Source organism: Mustela erminea, chromosome 13, assembly GCF_009829155.1.
Source record: "Mustela erminea isolate mMusErm1 chromosome 13, mMusErm1.Pri, whole genome shotgun sequence".
Classification (NCBI taxonomy): Eukaryota; Metazoa; Chordata; class Mammalia; order Carnivora; family Mustelidae; genus Mustela; species Mustela erminea.
The window spans coordinates 68,677,715-68,700,545 of record NC_045626.1 but is presented as its reverse complement, the minus strand read 5'-3'; the positions used below and the strand labels follow the sequence as shown (position 1 = coordinate 68,700,545).

Genomic DNA, 22,831 nt, shown 5'->3' with positions numbered 1-22,831 from the left:
CCCTCTCTATCTGCCTGCCTCACTGCCTACTTGTGATCTCTGTCTGTCAAATAAATAAATAAAATCTTTAAGGAAAAAAAAAAAAAAAGAAACCAGTGGTCTGTTATAAATGAAATATCAGACACAAACCTTGTGGTGCATGGGGATTACAGTAACTATGCTGTCCTACACAAAGAAGATGCTCCATAAATACTTAAGTTTACTGAAGGAGGAAAACACCCATTTGACTGAAGATCAGTATATAGGAGAGAAAAAGCTCTCACTTAAAGTAGTTCTTGGAATGCCTGGTATATCCTTTTCCAGAATTTTGATGCATACTGTTTCAGTTTTTCCCCAGGACAGAAAGCTCTTAAGAACATAAAATGTGTGATCTGGGTTCTAGTTTGACACTCCCTCTCTCTTGATAAGGTGGTAGAGTGTGCAGAACAGGAGCTCTGGAGTCCAACAATCTGGGACAGAATTCTAGTTTTGCCATTACCACCAGGGACATCCTGGATAAGTTAATAAGCTATGCCCTTTACTCTTCTTTTGAAAGGACTTCCCAACCCCTAGATCAGACCAGACTGTGCTAAACACGAGTAGCAGGGTACTCTGCACTTGTCCTTCACTGCCTGTAATGGTGGTAATGATAAACTCCAGAGTACCTCACTGTATCCTTCCACTGACCAATGCTCCATTAAGGCAGTATCTGATAGCACCTGACATAGTATCTGCCACACAGCAGCAGGTACCAACTAAGCATTTCTTGAATAAGTGAGTCAACCTGTCAATCTCAAACTCCTCACACTAAAGAAGATATTACCTATCTTCTGGTGTTGGTGTGAGGATTACCTAGAATTTAAGAATCAAATAAATTTTAACTCTGAGAAGAGAAATACCAGGATGGAAAGGTCTTTACTCTTTCTCCTTATTTTTATTATTATTACTAGCACATTTCCATGTCAGAATAAAAGTATGTGTACCCTGATAATTTTATGCCAAGAACGGTTTTTTGTTTTGTTTTACATTTTTTAATGATTTTATTTCTTTATTTGACAGAGAGAGAGATCACAAGTAGGTAGAGCAGCAGGCAGAGAGAGAGGGAAGCAGCGCTCCCACTGAGCAGAGCGCCTGATGCGGGGCTTGATCCCAGGACCCTTAGATCATGACCTGAGCCAAAGGCAGAGGCTTAATCCACTGAGCCACCCAGGCACCCCATGCCAAGAACAGTTTTAACAAGAAAATTCAACTTGAGGCATAAAAAAGATTGACAGCTTTAATGAAAAACAAACAAAAAACAGCTTATCTGAGACCTATTAAAAAAATCCTAACCAACTAGAACAGCCATTGTTCGAGCACCACCTTCATCAGGGGAAAGTGGTTGAATTGAGGAATTCAGACTAATTGAGGAATTGAGACTAAGCAACATTCTGAAGAGTAGACATACAAATAAAAATAGTATGTCCTATTCAACCAATTAAACTTAATACACTTTGTACATTAAAATTGAGGGCCATGTGAACCATGCACCTTGATATTTAAGAAGTGACCTTAAAGTCCTAAGGTGGCCATAATGAGTGCAATGCAGGGTTATTACAAAGATTTTCAGAACATAATTTAGCTCTAGTCTTCTCAGACCAAAGCCTTCTACCTTTTAGGAAGGAGCTCAAGATGCAAGAGGGCTAACCTAAACAGCTGAATGGTTTTTCTGGCTGGAGGCAAGGAGCGAGGTGGACTAGTACTGCAAGGGTCAGAGTCCTCCTGACCAGCCTCCTCAGGGCAGGCCCTTGAAGGAGCCCCAAAGCACAGGGCAAAAACAACCACCAACAGCAAAAGCCCTGGAGAGGACTCCTGTGTTCAAATCTTAATCCTGCTTTCCGACTATGTGCCTCTGACCAAGTCATTTTCTAACTTTAGTTTCATCATTAGTTCTTTGAAAGGGAATTGGTTTGGTAGTCCTTAGTCCCATGAAGCTCAACTTTGAATAGTTAAAACTAATTAATAATAAAACTGATGAAGACAATGCAGTAAGGTGTTACACTGCCCACAGTTTATCTGTGATGTATATGAGCAGAAGCCCAACGTCATTACCCTTGAACTCTCCCCACTCACCATTCTACCAAAAAAACTCTAAAACTTAAATTACCAAGTTTGGTGTAACAAGAAGTTGACTAGAGGGAGCACACCTTTCCCCCTGCTGCCATACCTGTCATATTTTTCAGAGAGGCATGATGGCCTTTGTTTGGAATGAGGGCGTTCTTTTATATCCAAGAGTTCCTCCTAGAAAGAGAAACCAAATGGTAATTTTTGAATAATATTTCTCATACCATGTATTTTCAACTTATATTTGTTCTCAGTAATGACTGGAGTGCCTATTTTAAGGATGTCACAGTTTTTATTTACTTACACCTGGGCTTATTCCAGAAAGGAATGGAGTTAGCTCATCTTACAAGAAGAAGCTCAAGCAGAATTGGCAAATAACTTCATAGTGATCAGTTTCTTGCTAAAAAGACAATTCTCTCACAAACTGCCATTCAAAAATATAGTTGGAGTCTACAACACTGAATGCTTATCAAGGTATGGAAGCTTCAGGCTTAAATAAGACCTCCAGTTAATTAATATTCTTAAATGCATTCGATTTACAAGCAGATAGATTTTGTCATTGTAAAGTTGCAAGAAAACAAAGCACCAAAAACATCCATTTGCCATTTCTCTGATTTGCCTGTTAACATTTTCTCCCATTTAATTTAGCATTTGGGCTCTCTATACCTTTTTTTTTTTTTTAAACCACAGAAGAGTAAATTGTATACTCATGGTCCTTAACCCTCAATACTTCAGTGCTTATTTCCCAAGAATAAGGATATTCTTTCACAATCTCTTATCCAGTTCCATGAGAGAATGAAGCTCTACAGAAAATAATTTGAGTGACTAGTTTTCCATTCTTCCACGGCCTGTATTTGGCCAGTATCACTGTAGATGCATAAAAGAGAACCAAACCCATTATATGTTAACAGATGCCTTAGGGCATAAGGGCTTACCTTCTACAAAACCTGGTTGAGAAGTGCTGCCAGTTTTATACAGTTGTCAATAATACTTTTATTTAACAATCCCTCCCAGATTCCAATTTGTCAACTAATCCAAAATGTTCTTTATATTGTTTTAGCCTCCAAAGCAGGATAGAGTCTAGCATCAGACATTGACTGTCATATTTCTTTGGGACATTTCTACAACTGAAACATCACTATAATTTCTTCTTTTAGGACACTGACATTTCTAAAGAATACAGCCTACTTTCCCTCACCCCCAAAAGAACATTATTCATTTGAGGTTTATCTAATGTTTCCTTCTGATTACACTCAGGCTAAGCATCCACGGAAGAGAATACTAACATTAGAAATGTTGTGTCCATCTCAGACCATCACCTGTGGATAATGTGATGTCCATCTGCCCCTTAGTAGTGATCCTGATTTTGATCATCTGGTCAAGGTCAAGGTATTCTCCAGTTTTTCTACAGTTCAGTTACTACTTTCCCACTTAAAACTACTGTGCAGTCTGCAAGAAGTCTGCACATATCCTGGTCTTCATCAAAATTTCCCCCTGAACTTAGCATCTATCGATGAATCTTGCCCAAACCAATTCTGATTTCCCAACTCTAGGCCTCTGTCCATATCTACCAGTCAGCAGGTGGCATTTCACTGGGAGGGAAAACACAAACCATCCCTCTTCCCCCATGTATTTACCTATTATTGGCATGGACTCATAGATTCCTAGTTTTTCCAACAGGTTTAGAATTCATTCATGTCCTTAATTATTTGGGGCTTTTTGGGAGCATCCTCAAGCTGGTTCCTGTGTCTTCTGACATGTCCCATCATTTTTTAAAAAGCACTTCCTCGCTTTGTTTTATCTTGTACCCGTCCTAGCCCTCGTGTCAGTCACCTAACTCAGAGAAATCTTGAGTTCCTTTAAGTGAGGAATGGTATCAGAACCCAAGGTCTGGGAATTAGGTATCCTCACCAGCTTCTCAGTCCTTCTGCCAGAGCTAGGGAGTAAGTGCAATTACACATGCAAACGTATACCATGCACATATGCTTTAACATACACACATCTGCTTGTACACATGCAGAGACAAAAAAACCACTGCCTTCTTGTTATTTACATTCCAACATTTTCTTAACAAAGTAAGAAAGGCAATTTCCAACCTTTCACTGCATAAAATGCTACAACTGCCTTGCATAAAACTATATACATACCACTGTGTATGACCTCAGTAATACCATCTCAGGCCTCATAATAGAATGCCTGCTGCTTCTCTGATCACTGCTTCCCATATCCTGGGGTAAACATGGAGGAATAGATTTACTCTCTCAGCCTATAAGGAATCATTGCACACAAGCATGCCATGAGTTCACTCAGTATCTTTAGACACTTGAATCATCTAAATATTTTCTTCATGATAGCAAAATGCCCTAGGACCAGATGACATTTTGGTTTTAAAACCAGCATATCAATCATTTGATCATCTGTCTCTTTGACAGAAAGAGTGAGTGAGCAAGTGTGTGCAAGAGCACAAGCAGGTGGAACGGGAGGGAGCAGGAGAAGCAGGTCCCCCACTGAGCAGAAGATCCCAGGATGCTGGGATCATGATCTGAACCAAAGGCAAACACTTAACTGACTGAGCCACCCAGGCACCCCTATCATTTGCATCTCCTTAGGATTTATTAATGTCTTTTTAATTGGGAAGAAATACCTAGAAAAATCTAGAAGTCTGAGGTAAACAAAATTCCAAATATAAGAAAATATCTAAAAACTGCCCAAAATTCTGAAAACAAAAAACAAACAAAAAACAAAACAGGGGCGTCTGGGTGGCTCAGTGGGTTAAGCCGCTGCCTTTGGCTCAGGTCATGATCTCAGGGTCCTGGGATCGAGTCCCGCATCGGACTCTCTGCTCAGCAGGGAGCCTGCTTCCCTCTCTCTCTCTGCCTGCCTCTCCATCTACTTGTGATTTCTGTCAAATAAATACATAAAATCTTAAAAAAAAAAAAAAAAACTGTCGAAGCAATGACCTACAACCCAGAAATCACCAGTAAAGACTGGAGTCCAGGGAGATCATTAGGACACTGTGTCAGTGATGCAGGGTGCATTCAGTGGTGGGTGAAGGGTGGCTGGACCAATAGTAGTTATGATGATAGTAAACATCATAATACAGAAACCCGAGGACAGGAAGGCTTAAAACACATTCCAGTAGAAACAGGAAGGACCTCATAATATAGGAAATATTTACACTACAGGAAAAAAATGCTGCAAAGCAACTGTCTGCTATTAGAAGAAACCCACAGATTATTTCCTATTTCTTTACCACCCTCAAATCCAAACATTAAACTAAGAACCCTAGTACACTATTAAACCAAGAGAAACATATCTTATTCTTAAACATGTATACTCTCAATATACTAAAGTTTCTATGTAATAAGGCTTTATTTGAAACTTTTAACTGCCAAAGATAATAGGGAGTCCAGGTGATAGGTGTTTTCTATTACTACCACACCTGTTGACTGAATCTAATGATTTTAGTTATTTATTTAGGAGTCAACTGGAAGAGACTAACATTTTAACATACCCACAAAACATGCAGGAGGACCAAAAGTTCTATTTGTGGGGATCAAAAAATGTTTTCACCAAGGTAACAATCTTACAAAAAGGGAAATGGGGAGATTAAGGAAATGATGATTCTAATTAATGTGGAATCCCAAATGGGATTCTGAAACAGAAAAAGGACATTAGATAAAGAAAGGAAGGACAGGTGAATAAAGTATGGATTTTAGTTAATAACAATGTATTAACATTGCTAATTGTAACAAGTATACCATACTAACATATTAACAGGGAGAACTCTATGATCCCAGTTTTTCTATAAATCCCACACTATTCTAAAAAATAAAATTTACTTCTACTTCATACCATATACAAAAATAACTCAAAACATATCAAAGACCTAAACATAAGAGTTGTAACTATAAAACTCTTAAAGAAGAAAATGCAGGTGTAAAAAGTTCATGACCACAGATTAAGCAATGTTTCTTAGCTGGGATATGGAAAAAGCATAAACAACCAAAGGAAAAAAGCAGGTATGTTGGACTTTAAGTTTAGGAACTTTTGAGCTTCAAATGACTATCAAAGTGAAAAGGCAATCCACAGAAGAAGAAAAAATATTTATAAATCATGTATCTGATAAGGGTCTAGTGTCCAGAATATGGAGAGAATGTGTATAATTCAACAACAAAAAGACACCAAACGATCCAATTTACAAATAGGTAAAAAATTTCAAGAGATTTTTCTCCAAAGAAGATACAAAAATGGCCAACAAGCACATAAAGAATGCTCAAAATCATTAGTCATTAAGGAAATGCAAGTCAAAACCACAGTGAGATGCCACTTCACACGTACTAGGATGGCTATCAAAAAAGGGAAAATAACCAGTAGTGGCAAGGACGGGGAGAAACTAAAACCCTTGTGCATTGCTGATGGGAATGTAAAACGGTACAGCTGCTGTGGAAAAACAGTGGCAGTTCCTTAAAAAGTTAAGCACGGTTACTCTATGACCCAGCAATTCCATGCCTAGGTATTTATCAAAAGGAACTGAAAAGATTATATCCCCACAAAAACTTGTACACAAATGCTCAGAGCAGCATTATCCACAAAAGCGAAAAAATGGACACAACCCTGTATGCCCATCAACTGATGAACAGACAAAATGTGGTAAGCCCATATAATGAATCCATTTTTATTTGGCAATAAAAAGGAATAAAGTATTGAAACATGCTATAACACAGACCTTGAAAAGATTAAAAGAAGCCAGACAAAAAAAGCCACATACAGTATGATTCTGTTTACAACCAACGTCTAGAATAGGTAAATCCATGGAGTCAAAAAGAGTAGATTAATGCTTGCCAGGGACTGGGGAAAGAGGATAATGGAGAGACTACTAATGGGTACAGAGTTTCTGTATGGGGTGATGAAAATACTCAAGAATTAGGTAACAGTGATGGTTATACAACTTCATGAATTTACTGAAAACCACTGAATGGTACACCTTTAAAGGGATGAATTTTATTATGTGAATTATATCTCAATAAAAAATATTTTTAATAAATCAAACTAAGGTGTTGTTACCAGAGATTAATACTTTAATTTCTTTTCTTACAGACTTACTGCCCTAATCACAGACTGATAAATGCCAACAACCCTCAGATACGAGAGTTGCTCAGGTTGGTAAAAATGTTTTAACTTTCCCTCCCATATTATTCAGGTTGACTTTACTATGCCTGGCTTATATGAGGTGTGAATAAACACTCTGGCAACCGACTACACAACCTGAAGGGGCTCCAAGAGCACAGGCAGAGCAGTTAGCCAGATATTACACTGGCATTAACGATGTCGGCCCCACAAACGGTGCTGCTGACCAAGCGGCTAAGACATAGCTCACCTGTCTAGAGAGTACGAAGAACTATTTTCTTCGGTAGTAGGTTGTTAACTGGGAAATCAAAACAACGGTTCTTGGATAGTAAAAGTTGCTGGCAATAACTTCAAACATCTAGTAAAATTAGACTTACTGTTCTCAAAAGCAGGGCTTCTTAAACCAATTTCATGGCTCCAAGGAAACCATATGCAAAACCGTGCATTTCTGCGATTCCTGTATTGAGTATTCATACCTTCAAAAGATCTCCAATGGACCCCAAAGAAGTTAAGAAGTAGCACTTTAAATGGATGTTTCTGAAAATGTGGTCCAAAGTCCACTTGGATGTTCAGGGACAACACGAGGCCCTCTTCATGGGGCTTAAAGAGTTAAATCTGTTACCTTCCACCAATGTCTTAAGTTGCAAAAGACAGTATTCCAGCCTACAAGGTCCTCCACATAAGTGGGGAGGGGAGAACCATGAGCTAAGTTAATACAAAAATTGCTCTCTTCATAGCTGTCCAGAGAACATTTCCTGTGTGCCAGGCTGAGTATCCAGCCATATGCAGATGACTCTTGGCCCTGGCCCCATGGCTCTCCAGTCTCTCAAGAGAAGTGTTCTTGAACTTGCCATCTCATCAAGGGCCCTTAAGAATAATATTCCTGAAAAGGCACCCTTTTGGGATATTTTCAAAGAAAATCTTCAACTTTGGCTAAAGGCAAAATACTTGGAAAGTGCCTACTCTAAGTTGGGCATACTCTCTCCGTATGATTATAGGAGGAAATAGGAGAGTACCCTTTTGCAGAGTCCTAAGAACCCACAGGAACTTACTAATTATAAACAAATTCACTACTATCACCATCTGGACAGGAAGAGTTAATATCTGAAAACATTTTTGCACAGGTTTTAAAACCTGACTAAGCAAGAAATAAGCTGCTAATGGCCCAAGAGCCACACAGCCAAAATAGTATAAACACATTTTCTTAGTTTTAGCAGCCTTCCTCAGAGAAAATTTGTCAAGCTCCCCAAAACAATCTATTTGGGAATTACTAATATGGATACCCACTTATGGTGATCAGTTTTGAAGGAGAAAGCAAATGAATGTGAATATAAGACCAAAACAACAGTGGTTAAAACCCACATCCAGTTTCTTGTTGCAGAAATCCCATGTAGAAGCAGCTATGCATTCTGATGACATTCTGACATTACAAATTTCACAGAAGCCCCTTACGTAAGATGAAAAGGAAATATTCTTTACCTTTGTAAGCTAAATTTAATTCTTAAGAGTTAAAAACACAACTTTTTAAAAAACTAACATATGTATTTTGTAAAAAACACAGAGTTTTATTTCATTGTTAGCGGTCAAAAGACTCTAGAAGTGACCCAGTACTTCACCTGTGTGTATGCCTGGCTCTTCCTAAAGAAGGCAAATGTCCCCAGAGCAGTATTTGGGTTGGGTCATCCGCCTTTGACCTCCTGTCCCAGTCCCCACTCTCCACACACCCACTAGCACTGGGGTTGGTCATCAAGCTCTTAGACAGTTGCTGACGGACCAGATATTCATTCTGCCAAATCAGATGACTTTTCTGAAAGGATTAGAAAGCTGTTAAAAATAAATCACAACAGGGTAATGGTACCCAAAGATGATAGCCAATGCAACGGTGAACTAACAACATAGGGGGTACATGGGATACATTCCACCATTCCCCACTTAGAAGTTTGTTGCTGGAGGCATCATTTCCAACAGTTCTTACAGGCAGGTCAGGATTTCAACAGTCCTGCAGAGCTGTTAAGCAGGACTTCGCACCTGGATTCATCTAAGCATCTAATGGTGGCTGATCTGATGCAAAGACTTCCTTCTACTGAAAGATCTGAAACTAAGGGTATGGGGGAAAAAAACCCAGAAAAGTCTGTTTTCTCTGTTGATCTGGCCAACACAATAAAAATAAACTTTGGCTTCTAAAAGTGTTCATACAACTGATTAAAACAATGTAAAACTTTAAGTAGGTAAAGACTAGAAGGAAACTTAAAATCATTTTCAGGGTGGTGGCATTATGTATTCAACAGGACTTTCCGGTTTCATATTAAAATGGAAATGGTTACTGTGACATTTAAAAAATAAGCATCTTGATCTAAAGAAGGTACCTTTGAGTATGCCCGTCAGTACATCATAAACAGTTTTCATACTTTGTGTGCCAGCCCCTTTTCTAAGCACTTAACATGCATTTTTCTCATTTATTCCCCATAAAAATCCTATCAAGTAGACGCTATTCCACCCACATTTTATGGAGGAAAAGGATGAGAATCGAGAAGCTAAGTATACAGCTGAAGACCGCATAGGGTAAGTAAGTGGTAAAGCAGGGGATCCTAAACCAGGCAGTGGGGCTCAACACCCCAATCCTTCTCTTCTCATCGCTCCTCTTGAGAGGACAAGGGAAGGGGCATGACACCTCCCAGCAACTGTCACTCAGTGTCGGGTTTGTCCCTGCCCAGTGGACTACTGGGAACTCTGAATCAAACTGCCTCATCCTTAGGCAGGATTCCCTTAAGCCTGCCTCCATTCATAGCACCTTTTCCTGAATCAAAGGCCCTAGCCACAAATTTCTATGTTAAATGACTGGTTCCTTATCTAGCTAGAAGGTCCCTCCATGAGCAAATAGGAGAGGATACTCATGGGGCAACAGCCCTGAATCCCAACTTTTCAAGATGACTGTTCCAAGAATGAGAACAGGTACGAAAGAATAATCAGAAGACGGTGTTGGTAGTGTTGCCAGTTGACGCCCCCTGGCGTTTCTGAGCAGCTGAAACTTTGAGATTGTATAATAATTTCTCATACCATAATTCTGCCTTCCCAAAAGACATCCTTATTTTTATATTAGCTTAAGAAGTTTGTAGCAAAACATGTCCCTGAAATACCACCTGTCAGAGGTTACTTCTCAACTCAGTTTTTGGAAAATATCTATGAAGTTACCAAATGAGATCTCTTGTCGAGTTAAACCTGACCATTTGGCTACTGACTTCAACCCAAGATTTAAATTCTATTTTTCTATTTCCTCTTTTCTCAAGGCTGGACTCCAATCTTACAACTGATTCTCTCCAAGAAGGCTAGAAGGAAACAAATCAGTCCATTTTAGGTGCTTGTCTATTTTTTTTTTTTTAAAGGTTTTTTAAATGGTTTTAAAGCAAAGACACAGGGGCACCTGGGTGGCTCAGCTCAGGTCATGCTCTCAGGGTCTTGGGATCAAGCTCCATGGGCTCCCCTCTCAGTGGGGAAATTGCTTCTCCCTCTTCCTCTGCCCCTCCCCCGACTCATGCTCTCGCTCTCAAATAAATCTTTAAAAAATAAATAAATAAAGCAAAGACATAAACATGGCTGTATCACTGTGACTAACTGCCCATCAGCTGCAAATTAGGGTGGACTCCTTTGAAGAGCTGTACAGACACTGATAAAAATGGTGCCAATTTATAACTAATCAAGGCAAAACATGAAACTAAGCTCAGATAACCCAATGCCTACTTTTTAGCCGGTAGATTTTTTTTTTTTTTTAAGATTTTATTTATTTATTTGACAGAGAGAGATCACAAGTAGATGGAGAGAGAGGCAAGCAGAGAGAGAGAGAGAGAGGGAAGCAGGCTCCCTGCTGAGCAGAGAGCCCGATGCGGGACTCGATCCCAGGACCCTGAGATCATGACCTGAGCCGAAGGTAGACCTGGGTGTCTCAGTTGGTTGAGCGGCTGCCTTCGGCTCGGGTCATGATCCCAGCGGTCTGGGATCGAGTCCTGCGTCAGGCTCCTTGCTCGGCAGGGAGCCTGCTTCTCCCTCTGCCTCTGCCTGCCATTCTGTCTGCCTGTGCTTGCTCTCTCGCCCTCTCTCTCTGATAAATAAATAAATAAAAAAAGAAACACTGCTCAGTATCAAGCTGAATGTTATGGGTATTCCCTGCTTTTATTTATTTATTTATGTATGTAAAGATTTTATTTGACACACAGAGAGAGATATCACAAGTAGGCAGAGAGGCGGGGGCGGGGGGGGGGGGCGGGATTGGAAACAGGCTCTCCGCTGAGCAGAGAGCCCAATGCAGGGCTCGATCCCAGGACCCTGAGATCATGACCTGAGCCAAAGGCAGAGGCTTAATCCTCTGAGCCACCCAGGTGCCCCTCCCTGCTTTTATATACTGCTCAACTGGTAGGTGATAATACTTTATAAGTAATCAGTGGCAAGACACAGGAGCAAAGGAGGAACAGCACCAAGTCTGTATACTCTAAAATCAGTCCGTACACTCAAAGAAAAAGAACACGGATCTGAATAGTGAACAGTCCAAAGCATTTTTACTCTGTATTTGAAGAAGTAAATGGTATCACTAATAGCAAGTACTACACAAGAACTGGTAAAACAAGGACCTCTGATGAAGGTAAGCTGGTGGGTCCCAAAGTTTTTCCATTAATAAGCTGGTGGGTCCCAAAGTTTTTCCATTAATAAACATGACCACCTCATCTTGTTTTCTAAACTGATGGTCCTCAAGCTTAAATCAGTCAAAATTTCCTGAAAGACTTAATACATGTGGATGTCCGGGTCCTACCCCTAAAATCTGATTTAATACCACTGAAATGGGACCTGAGATTTTGTAATTCTAACTGGTTACTAGGCGGTACTAAATGCTAGTTTAGGGACTACTCTTTGAGAACCACTGTCTAAAAACACTTTCAATCCATGATTTTGTGCTGAGGTCCCACTCTGTAGCCTCCAAAGGTCCTTCAACATAATTCGATCACTTTATAAATGCCACATTTAAGTATCACCAGAAAGAATTTTTGGTCTTAGCAACTTGGCCTGGCAAAATGAACCTGAGTGGGCTTTTAAATTAAGAGTCAGACTCTCAGGGTAACAGGTGCCTATGATAAATCCACTTACAACCATCCCAACTAATCATCACTAAGGCCTAGGGGTAGGCCTGAAAGTATCTAATATGATTCTAACTTGACTTCCTGAGACATTCATGGAAACACAACAGATACCAATGGAAACCTAGAGAGTAATTATGCATCTGAGTTGCCTGACAACATCAAGACCATAGACCAAGTTTTCTAAGGAAGACTAAAGCCTTACTACTCCAAGTATGGTCAGTGGACCAGCAGTATGGGCACCACCTGCAAGCAGGTTAAAAAGCTAGATTTTGAAGCCCACTCATGATCTAACAACCAGAACTCACACTTCACAAGGGTTCACAGATAATCCCCAAACATATCAACATTTAGGAAGCTTGAGTAAAGAATGCCATAACACACAGGAGACTCTGATGTTAACTGAAAAGCACTAGGCCAAACTCCTGGATTACTCCACCCTCATGGAAAAAAAACCCTAGAATTCCGAACAGACTATTAATGTTATCTCATAAAACAAATGAGTGCTAAACTAAGAAAGGTCAAAGTTTAAGAAGCCCTCTCATCTGGTGAATGTGTTTTTTTGATCTTGTAGTAAACATCCCATGTTTACCAGTTTTCACAAAGCACATAGCTTATTAAAAAAATCACTAAGGACAACTTCCTTCTCTTCTAAACTTTCTAGCCCATGAACCTGAAGCAGCGGAAACACTACTAAATGCCTTTTTTTACGCCAATAGTTTAATCTCAATATGGAGATAAGGAGTAGGATGGCTCAAGTATTATTCCAGTTGTGCAACAGACCATTTATTATAGTTCTCAGAACACAGGGCTGTTTCAAGCTTTCTTCAAAGAGAAAGGCTGTTTGCCTCAAGTACCACATTACTCGAGTATAAGAAACGTATGTATGAAAGCACCACCCAAACACTGCCTAAACATGATTCTAAAATTGCCATTAACTAAATCTTCTCTAATGGAGTGGACAGTAAACCAACTTCCAACTAAATCTGGTAGAGAAGACCATTAAATCTAAGCTCCACTGTCATTAATTTAAAAGATGCTTTTCTTAATCATTTCTTTGAGGCACATTTATCTAAGTATGACAGAATTCTAAGACTAGATTATCAAAAATGGACAATATTGGGCTTCTTAATCTTTAGACACACATAAGTTCTAGCCTAAGAAAGACCAGTATTATCTTCCCCCAAAATGACTTAAACTAAATATGGCTATACAGAAAGATGACATATACATGCCATCCTCTGATCAGTGTGAGAGTGACACAAAAGCCTCTCTGTGTGGACTCTACAAGCAGAATACCAGTAAGAACTTTTATTCAAAAAGTGCTAGGAGAACTAAAATCACAAAAGCTTATGAAAGCAGTTCAAATTAGTTCCCCTTCATTTAATAAGCTTTTCTCCATTCAGAATTCACCTGTCAACATTTTAGACAGTGAATTTAAGTTGTGAAACATTATTCAAGTACCCTCACGTTTGAGAAAAACTACATTTGTGGAGATCAAATCTGAATAAAATGCCATCTTTTTTTTTTAATGCTAAAAATGAATATTGCTCTGATAGTACAAGACACTTTATCAAGTAGGTCTGAGCAGTGGCACTAGTACACAAACAAGGCCTGACTTCAAATATTAACCAGTCAGTATTCTGGTAAGTCAGGGACAATAACCACATCAGAACCCCTGACTGGGTTCATATTCAGGAAATAGAGATAAGAGACCAACTAGAATATGACCCTTCCCATCAGAAGTCCCAAGCACATTTTTTTGTACTCTGCCCAATACATTTCAAGGAAAAAGAAATGAATTCACACCTCAAGGAGTCTGTCAACCCCTTCAGAAACACCCAGAGGCCCACAAGATACTGAAGCAACAACTTCAGTAAGTACAGGACCTTGAGTGATTTGCATGCCAGAACTGGAATGCTTATTCTAGAGCATATAAGTCAGTAACATACCAGTTACACACAGTTGTTGCAGAACATGTGTGCTAACATATGCTGATCCACAAATTCATATGCCATATGAGCCAATATTTCCTCTACCCAAAAGCTAATTAGAAGCAAATTCTAGTTTAAACTGCATATTCACACTTGCAGAAAAAATTCAAAGCAATGCTTTATTAAATCTAGTTAATATTTAGTCTATATAGTCAGAATGAGACTTCCACTTTAAATAACACTAATGAAATACCTACACAATGTTACTAATCTCCCCATCTATAAAGAAACACTATTTCATTAGTAACAATACTTACTTTTGTATAGCGATGCGGGGATTTGGAGGCTGGTTGCTTCTTCAGGTCAAGGAAAGCATCTCCATTTTCTGTTTCACCCAAACTTCTCCTATCCATGGCTCCTTGGTCTACAATTCTTTGCACCTGAAAGATCAATCAGCAAAACTGTCAGGGGGAACAATATATTTTGAGAAGTCTTGACCGTTTAAGACACCGAAACTCTTTAATCTCTTAAAATGACTACCTTTAAAAAACAAAGCCTCACCCAACAAAACCAGAACCCATTTGGAAATAGAATGACTGGTTTTTTTTTTTTTTTTTTTTAATCTCTTCTAGTAACGTGCTCTAAGAATCAGAAAGGTTAAGGAAAGCCTAAGTGGAAGGTACCCAATCAGGGCACAGCCTTTAAGCAGCTTTAAGACAAAAAGAAACCAAAATTAGTCATTGCCACCCATGAGGACCGTTCCGACAGTAGTGGGGAAGTTTCCCGAGTGGGGGCAGGTAGGAGACTGGTTGGGGATCCGGGAAGTCGGACTGTGGTATAGTGCCTGTCACTTGCCAATGGACGGCGCCAGCTGCCCCTTGTTATCCAGGGGGCAGGGGCTGGGGCCCGAGCGCCCCTCACCCGGCCCCGCGGCACCTGTGGCCATGTCAGGGGCGCCGGCGGCAAGGAAAGGGCGAATGCCGGCTCCAGCTCGGAAACTCGGCTTTCCCGGGCCGCTACCCCAACCCCCGGCCTCTCGCGCAGGCCCCAGCCCAGCGGCCTCCTTGGGAGGAAGGGCGGGGACTATACTCACGGAGGGGAGGCGGGCCGGAGGGAGCGGGGAGGCCGAATACCCCGGCCCAGCCGCTCCGAGCTGGAGCCGGCGCAGGCCCGCCGCCGTCCGCCCCGGCCCGGCGGCTCGGGCCCCGCCAGCCCGCCCGCCCGCCTGCTGCCCGCCGGCCGCCCCGCTGGCCTCGCGCCCCTGCCCGCCCCCCGCGCGCACCCCGGCGCTCGCGCTCACGCACGCGACCCCAGGAGCAGCGCGCCCGCGCCCCTGCCCTCCCTGCGGCCCTGGGCGCGAGGCGCCCCGGCTCCCGCTGTCGCCGGGCTCTTACTCGGTGCCTCCGCCGCCCGGCGGCCCTTCGCCCCGGCCGCCGCTCCCCTCCCTGCCGCCGGTGCCGGTCCGAGGGCTGCTCCGCGCGGCCTTCGCTCTCGCCCCCCCACCCGTTCGGACTGTCTCTCTTCAGCCGCCGTAACCACGGCCCAGCCCTCAGCCCCTCCTCCCAGACCCCCTCCCCCTTAATAACTCCCTCCACGCACCCGGGCCCCAGCACCGCCTTCGCCGCTGCGCGCCCGGAAGTGAGGTGACCGCGGCGGTGCCGGGTGGAAAAAAGACACATTGCGGCGCGCTCCCCGGACGCCGGCCCCAGCGTGCGTCCGGCGGCGGCGAGGCGGAGGCTGGAAGGAGATGGCGGCGGCGGAGATGGGGCTGGGGCGGCGGCGGCGGAAGCCTTTTCGGGTGCGCGCAGGCGGTCGTCCCGGGCAGCCCTGGGGAGGACGCAGTGTTCCCACGCGTGCTTCGGGGCGGGGCAGAACAGGGCGGGCGGTGCTGTAGCCTGCAGTACGCGCCTGGCAGCTGTCTCTGGAAGGCGGTGGTACCAGCGAAAGCCGGGGTCCGGGGTCCTGGTCCCGGTGCGACTTGGGAGCGCGTTGACTGCTGCGTTTGCACGGTTCGCGACGGCGGGAAACGCGGGGCTTCGGCGGTGGCAGTCTGAGGCGAGCCTGGGGGCTTTTGAGCCTGGCGTTTGTGGGCTCGAATCTCAGGTTTTATCATTAATGGTGTGATGTTGGGCAAAGCCCTGACTTGAGTTTTCTCTTTTCTTTCTAAAGTGGCCCCTCTTTAAGTGTGTGTGATTCTGTTTTGTTGCATTAACAAATTTGCCACGATTGCTTTAGATTGAGCTAAAAGCGACTGACAAGAGTCACTGAAAGGGTTTTTTGGGTTTTTGTTTTGTTTTGTTTTTTCCCGCCCATAACCGGAATCTTTCCATAGCCTGCACGGGAAGGGCAAGTACGAGTGTATTTGGGTGAAAATGAGATAGCGAATGTGAAGCGCAGAGTACACGTTGGCGAGACTGGCAAATGAGAGCACAGCAGTGCAAACATACTTTACCTACTCTAAGAAATGAGAGTAACTGCCGTGCTGGGGAAGAGCCATCTGTAAAGGTTTGACGAAGATCACCTGAGAGCCCGGTCTGCAGGAATATCCCCAGCCCCAGTTTCCGTCCCGTGCTTCCTCCTGGGGTTGGTGTGAAGTCTACCCGGGTGTAGAGGGAAACGCAGTTTTTTTCGCTAAAGGGTAGTGAAGTCTACATTTCTTTGAAGGGGCCTGCTTTTTTTGAGCTTCACTAATAGAATAAGGGGATTGGGCATTGAGTGATCGCTGAGTTCCCTTCCTGTAAGTCTTGGCAACCGAGATAATTAAGAAAACGTTTTTCTTTTTGTCTGTAATATTGAATAAAAAAAATTTTTTTTAATAAAATGTATTAACTATCTGCGGGCAAGAGGCAGAGGGAAATATTTGCAACCCAGCTCTGCCACATCCTACAGGCTGGGGCAAATTAGGCCAATTCTTTATCCTTAGCCTTGGTTTTCTAATCTGTAAAATTGGAAACATGATAATCCAACTTGATAACAGAGGCTGTTATCAAAATTAAAAAGGATAAGGTGGGTAAAAAGCCTTATACAACCTTCGTGAAGCTGCTGGGTTTTTGTTTTTGTTTTTGTTCTTGTAAGGCCTATTCAGAGGCACATGGTAGGTAATCACACCATGCTCATCTTAATATTTTAGAAATCAAGCTGCTTTTGGAATCAGGTTCTTCCTAAGGTTGAGGATAATGGTATAATCCTTTCGCTATCAAGTGTAATGAAGAAGGCCCATTGCTTGAAGCTCTTATATTCTGATTCTGCCACTTCGTGTGAAATCTGAGCCAGTCATTTCATTTCTCTGGACTTGTTTACTCCTCTGTCAAAAAGGGATAGCAGTACCTACTTTTCAGGCTTGTAGTGGGAATTAGTCATCTATTGCTGTGTGATAAACCACCCCAAAACTCAATGGTTTAACTCAATATGTATTTTGCACCTAAACTTGCACTTTAGGCCACTTCTAGCTGGGGTACCTGGTTTCTGCTCCATTAAGATGGGTAGAAGGCTTGCGCCTAGGATCATTTAATGGCTTGCTTACTCACATATTTGGTGCTTGATGGCGGCTCTCAGCTGGGTCTCCTGGATCTGTTGGCTGGGATGTTTATACATGCGCTCTCTCTGGGGCTTGAGCTTTTTCTCACAACATGGTGGCAGGATTCTGCAGCAGCCAGTTGCTGAATTGTCCTTTCCAACCTAGCCTTGGAGTCCATGTTCTTCCACATGCCATAATCTATTAGAAAAAAGTCACTAAGGGACACCTGGGTGGCTCAGTTGTTAATTGGCTGCCCCACTCAGGTCATGATCCCAGCTCCTCTGATCAAGTCCTACATGGAGCTCCTTGGTTGGCAGAGAGCCTGCTTCTTCCTCTATCTCTGCCTGCTGCTCCTCTGCTTGTGCTCTCTTTTTCTCTGACAAGTAACTAAAATCTTTTAAAAAAAAGAGAGACGGGTGCCTGGGTGGCTCAGTGGGTTAAAGCCTCTGCCTTCAGCTCAGGTCATGATCCCAGGGTCCTGGGATCAAGCCCCACATCTGGCTTTCTGCTCCCCGGGGAGCCTGCTTCCTCCTCTCTACCTACTTGTGATCTCTGTCAAATAAATAAAATATTAAAGAAAGAAGTCACTAAGGGAAGGAGGCTTAGACTAGTTTTATATAAAAGTGTCAAAGAATTCGTGGACATATTTTTAAATGACCGCAAGTACACAAAATCTGCTCAAGGCATTGTAGCTACCATGAGAGAGGCCTGGCTTGGAGCTAATTTCCCAGGCCTTCAGGTCTATCCTAGTTGGGATGCACGCTTCCACCAAGGTGTCCTTTAGTGTCATGTAGAACCTTGGTCTCAACTCACTTATCTCTCAGAGACTCAATTTGTCCTGTGAAAGGAGATGCAAATTAGCACCTGAGAATAAAGGTAATAATTTACTAAGCGAAGGTATCTATGAATGTCTTTCTCCTGTGTCATGCAAAACTTAGATGCTTGCAAATCCTTGTTTCATTGTAGCTTTTTTTTTTTTTTAAGATTTTATTTATTTATTTGACAGAGAGAAATCACAAGTAGATGGAGAGGCAGGCAGAGAGCGAGAGAGGGAACAGGCTCCCTGCTGAGCAGAGAGCCCGATGCGGGACTCGATCCCAGGACCCTGAGATCATGACCTGAGCCGAAGGCAGCGGCTTAACCCACTGAGCCACCCAGGCGCCCCTCATTGTAGCTTTTGAGTATTCTCAGTAAGAATGATAATTTGTAATTCTAAATGCCCATTTTGGAGTTAATGAATTTTCAAATACCAGTATAAGAAGCTTCTTTGAGAGAATAAAAGAAATTATTGACTCTTGTTCTTTACTAAATATTTCTCAGATCTTAGTTTAGGTTCAGTTGTTCGTTCAGTTTGGCATAAGGGGACTCAAAAGTTCAGTCAGTTGAGGAGTCCAAGAGCAGTAGAAAAGCAAATGAAAATATAAGAAACCTAATAATTCTGAGAGCACCCTCATCTCAGAAAGTTGGGATTACACCTCAACTAGTCAGTGTCTCCTTAATGGGCTTTTTTCCTGTTCATTTTTTCTTGCTCTAAGGGTAGTCCCTGGTTCTAAGATTTCAACAGTTTCACAGGTGTGTGGCATCATGTACTCAGTTTAAGGACTAAAGAAATTAAGGGACTTTTAGAAACACACTAATTCTTCAAAGAGCCTCTACCCTTTCTGGTGCTTTTTACATGCTTGATTTCATTTATGGGAAGTACTTAAGACAAAACCAACTGAAATCATTAAGTGCTGCTGCACTAGCTGTTGTTAATCTATACTGTTCTAATCTTTACTGACAGGAATAATTATTTGCATTATAACTCAAATGAAAATGCCTTTCATCCCTTCCCAAATCAGTCAGAGTTGATAGTAGTAAAGGTACATGACAGGAATAAAGCATCAGCAAATCACCTAGAAAGCATAAAGTACTTTTAAGAAAGACTAATTTGACAGTAAATATTAGTGCTAATTAGGGCTTTAAAACTCACTAGATTAGTCATCCCTAAAAGATTGGTTCCCATGTCCTGCTAAAGTGGAACTTTTCCATTTAAGCACCTGGTGTAGTTGTTTTTTTTTTTTTTAAACAAAAATTAGCATATGTAGAAAATGGAAAATGCAAACTACCTGTGTCACTTTAATCCTGGGACACCCAACAAATTATTTTACCTCATAATTGTAGTATAAAAATTGTAGTATAAAAATCTTTAGGGGTGCCTGGGTGGCTCAGTTGGTTAAGCGTCTGCCTTAGGTCATGATTCCAGGGTTCTGGGATCCAGTCCCACATTGCGCTTCTTGCTTATTGGGGAGCCTGCTTCTCCGTCTTCCTGCCTTTCCCCCTGCTTGTGTGCGCTCGCTCACTCTCTGACAAATAAGTAAATAAAATCTTTAAAAATAAAAATAAAAAATCGTTCAAGCATTTAAGTACATAACGCTTGCCTTTACTCTCTCTACCAGAAGTCTTGTGTGCTTTCAAATGTTTTACAAAGCACAGGAGAAAAGCATATAAAAATGCCTCACCTACCTTCCCTTACCCCTATTTTCTAAAAGATGTTCAGAGATTTTTAAAAATTTATCGACCATTTACTAACAATTAGTGCTTATTAACTACATTTTTAAGGGGAGGGTTCACAGAAGATCCCAGCCTGGGGTAATTCAAATTCGGGGACACGGAACAACTTCCTTGTCCCTCAGATTGACAGCTTCTCTGGTCCCTGCATGCGCGTGTTCTACGCTTGCACCGGCTGGGAACCATGGAGAACCAAGAGCCAGAGAGGTTCACGCGGGAGCCTGGAAATGGGGCTAAGGAGGATCTTCGTCTGCGTGGGCCTCCAGACGGGAACCTCATCCGTAGTCCTTGCTGCGCGAGGTGTAGTTCGGAAATTCGATGCGAAATGACTCCTACTCCTCTTGTCTAAGAGTGGCTGTAGGAAGCTAAGCTCTAGTGGGCCAAGGAGGCCGAGAGCCCTCCTCGGGGTTGTCCAGTTCTTCCGCGGACTTTGGGGCCAACTCAGCTTAGCCAGCCCCTCTCGGCTGCCGGAGGGAGGCGTGCCACCTATCGGACTGAGGCTGCGCGAACTCTAGAGTCCGGGGAGGGGCGTCTCACACGCTCGCCGAGTCGCCGTGGAGACGGGGGCGGGGCCGGCGCGAGACACAGGCGCCGAGACGGGGGAAGTGCTGAGGCGGGTGTGTGTCCCGCGGGTCAGAGGACCGCTGGCGGCGCGTGTGCCTACTCCCGCTGGGACTTCGCGAGGCGGGAGGCCAGTGTGCTCGGCTTGTCAGGTATGAGGCCCAGTATATTGTTTCCAGCCTGTAAGTGGCTCGGCCTCTTCGGCTTGGAGTCCAGCGGCGAGCGGACGTCCCTCGAGCTGGACCCCGTGACTCTTTTCTCCAAGCCTCCGCTTCCTTGTCCAGGAGTGCAGGCGAAGCTGCCTACCCACAGACTGTGATCTGGGAGTGGAAGAGGTGTGAAGAGAGTGCGGAGAACTTTCGGAGCTCTTCTTCCTCGCCTGGCGCGGTGCTTCAGTCCTTCTTGCCGGGTGCTGCTTCCCTTCAGCATCTAGTCGCCCGGGGGCCACCGGGCACCGCTTACTCCCGAGCGTCTGGTGCTGCAGGCGGGTACCGGTGCCTGCGTCGATGCAAGGCTCGTGAGCGGATCCGAATTAGGAGTTTCTGGATCTCTCCAGCGTGGCAGCTAGGGGCGAGTGTGCACAAATCTCGGGGACCTCATCTGAACCCAGAGGGCCAACAAGGCAACAACAGCGAAGCCTCCCCAGCAGCGGGAGATAAATGCTTCGTTTTTATCTCATGGGTGGCCGTTCAGGTTTCTTGTCAGCCTGTACAGATGCATAGTAAATATTTGTTGAACGAATGGTGTTAGGGACCTGCGTACCGGTCCCAACCCTACCACTTAGCTAATGACCTCAAATAGATAAACTTCCTCTGTCTGAAAATCCTGTTCCGGTGTTTGTTAAAAGGCAGCTTATTAATGAAAAATGCATAGTACTATGTATACCTGACACAGAGTAGTACCCTCTCCATAAGTGGTTTTTTGTTTTTTAAATCTATTCGTTATAGATTTCATGGTACCCGCCTAAATGCCATGAAAGTATGAGGCTTGGAGGTGTCAGAGAAGGATTCCTGGAAGAAGTAGTTGAAACTGTTTGGGGGCTTAAAGATACCAATTTAGGTCTTTCCTTCCTTTTCTTTACTATGATCGTTGATTTCTCGGTCATTGTTAGCAGCTGAAAAATGCTTTAGAAACTTACTTAATTTTCCAAGTTACCATACATGATTTTAAAAGCCAGTATTAAAAGCTTGTAATAGAAAATAGCCACATACCCCAGTTATAATTTACATTATGCCAGCTGTTTCTCCTGATCTTTATAAGTTGGAAGGAAATATCCTTATGGGCAATATCTCCTGATTTTTTAGTTTTACACATAAAATGTCCACTGTTATTCATGGAAGATAAATACTTAGCTTACAGTTTTCCTTCCATCCTCTCACCAGTGTGATTATGTATTCATTTATTTTTAAATTAGTGGTCATTGTTTTATAACATTTCACAGCTATACCAAGCAGAGTATAGCAACTGTTTTTTCTTGTACAACCTATTATTCTATTATTTTCTCATTTGCCTAGCATTCAGGCCCAGATTAAATTTTCTTCCTGAATGTAACAGCATTTCTCATATGCCCGCCTAATTTTTTTTTTTGCAAAATTACTCTCAAAACTGTCCATTTCATCTTTTTCTTGGAGATCCTTCTCTGCTCTAAAATGATCTGGTGGCTCTATCCCTGCTGTCCTCAGTTCTAATCCTGAAACTTCTTTTCTCATCTATCATGGGATTTGCTTCTTTTTGCTATTCCCTTATGTTGAATTTGCTTTTGCCTGGGTTCCTTTCCCCCCCTCAATTTGCTTCTTTGGTTTCTGGGATATATTTTCCTTTAATAACTACTGCTTCTACTTTTTCATCTCTTCCTTTTCTTCTTTTAACAGTTTTATTGCAAAATAATTCACATAGAATACAATTCACCAATTTAAAGTGTTCATTGCTTTTTA

At 42.6% G+C, this 22,831-nt stretch overlaps 2 protein-coding genes across 19 annotated transcripts in view; one reads left to right on the top strand and one right to left on the bottom strand.

Annotated features, from left to right (window-relative positions):
- The window catches only part of EIF4ENIF1 (eukaryotic translation initiation factor 4E nuclear import factor 1), a 44,852-nt gene extending 28,911 nt beyond the window's left edge, over window positions 1–15,941 (bottom strand). For 4 of the 9 annotated variants that reach the window (XM_032309973.1, XM_032309978.1, XM_032309979.1 and 1 more), the window contains exons 1-3: window positions 15,664–15,834; window positions 14,587–14,709; window positions 2,186–2,259 (exon numbers count right to left, since the gene is read on the bottom strand). In XM_032309973.1, coding sequence (XP_032165864.1) covers window positions 2,186–2,259; window positions 14,587–14,682 — 170 coding nt within the window. In that variant the 5' untranslated portion in view covers window positions 14,683–14,709; window positions 15,664–15,834. Of the gene's footprint in view, window positions 1–2,185; window positions 2,260–14,586; window positions 14,710–15,124; window positions 15,143–15,205; window positions 15,326–15,362; window positions 15,479–15,663; window positions 15,836–15,868 lie in introns of those variants that run through there. The other 5 variants (XM_032309975.1, XM_032309982.1, XM_032309974.1 and 2 more) reach the window with 5 other exon arrangements.
- Window positions 15,002–22,831, top strand: part of SFI1 (SFI1 centrin binding protein) — a 105,460-nt gene continuing 97,630 nt past the window's right edge. For 5 of the 10 annotated variants that reach the window (XM_032309968.1, XM_032309971.1, XM_032309969.1 and 2 more), the window contains exon 1: window positions 16,167–16,278. The gene's annotated coding sequence lies outside the window, so the exon portion shown is untranslated. Of the gene's footprint in view, window positions 15,067–16,145; window positions 16,279–16,364; window positions 16,388–20,393; window positions 21,050–22,831 lie in introns of those variants that run through there. The other 5 variants (XM_032309961.1, XM_032309962.1, XM_032309964.1 and 2 more) reach the window with 5 other exon arrangements.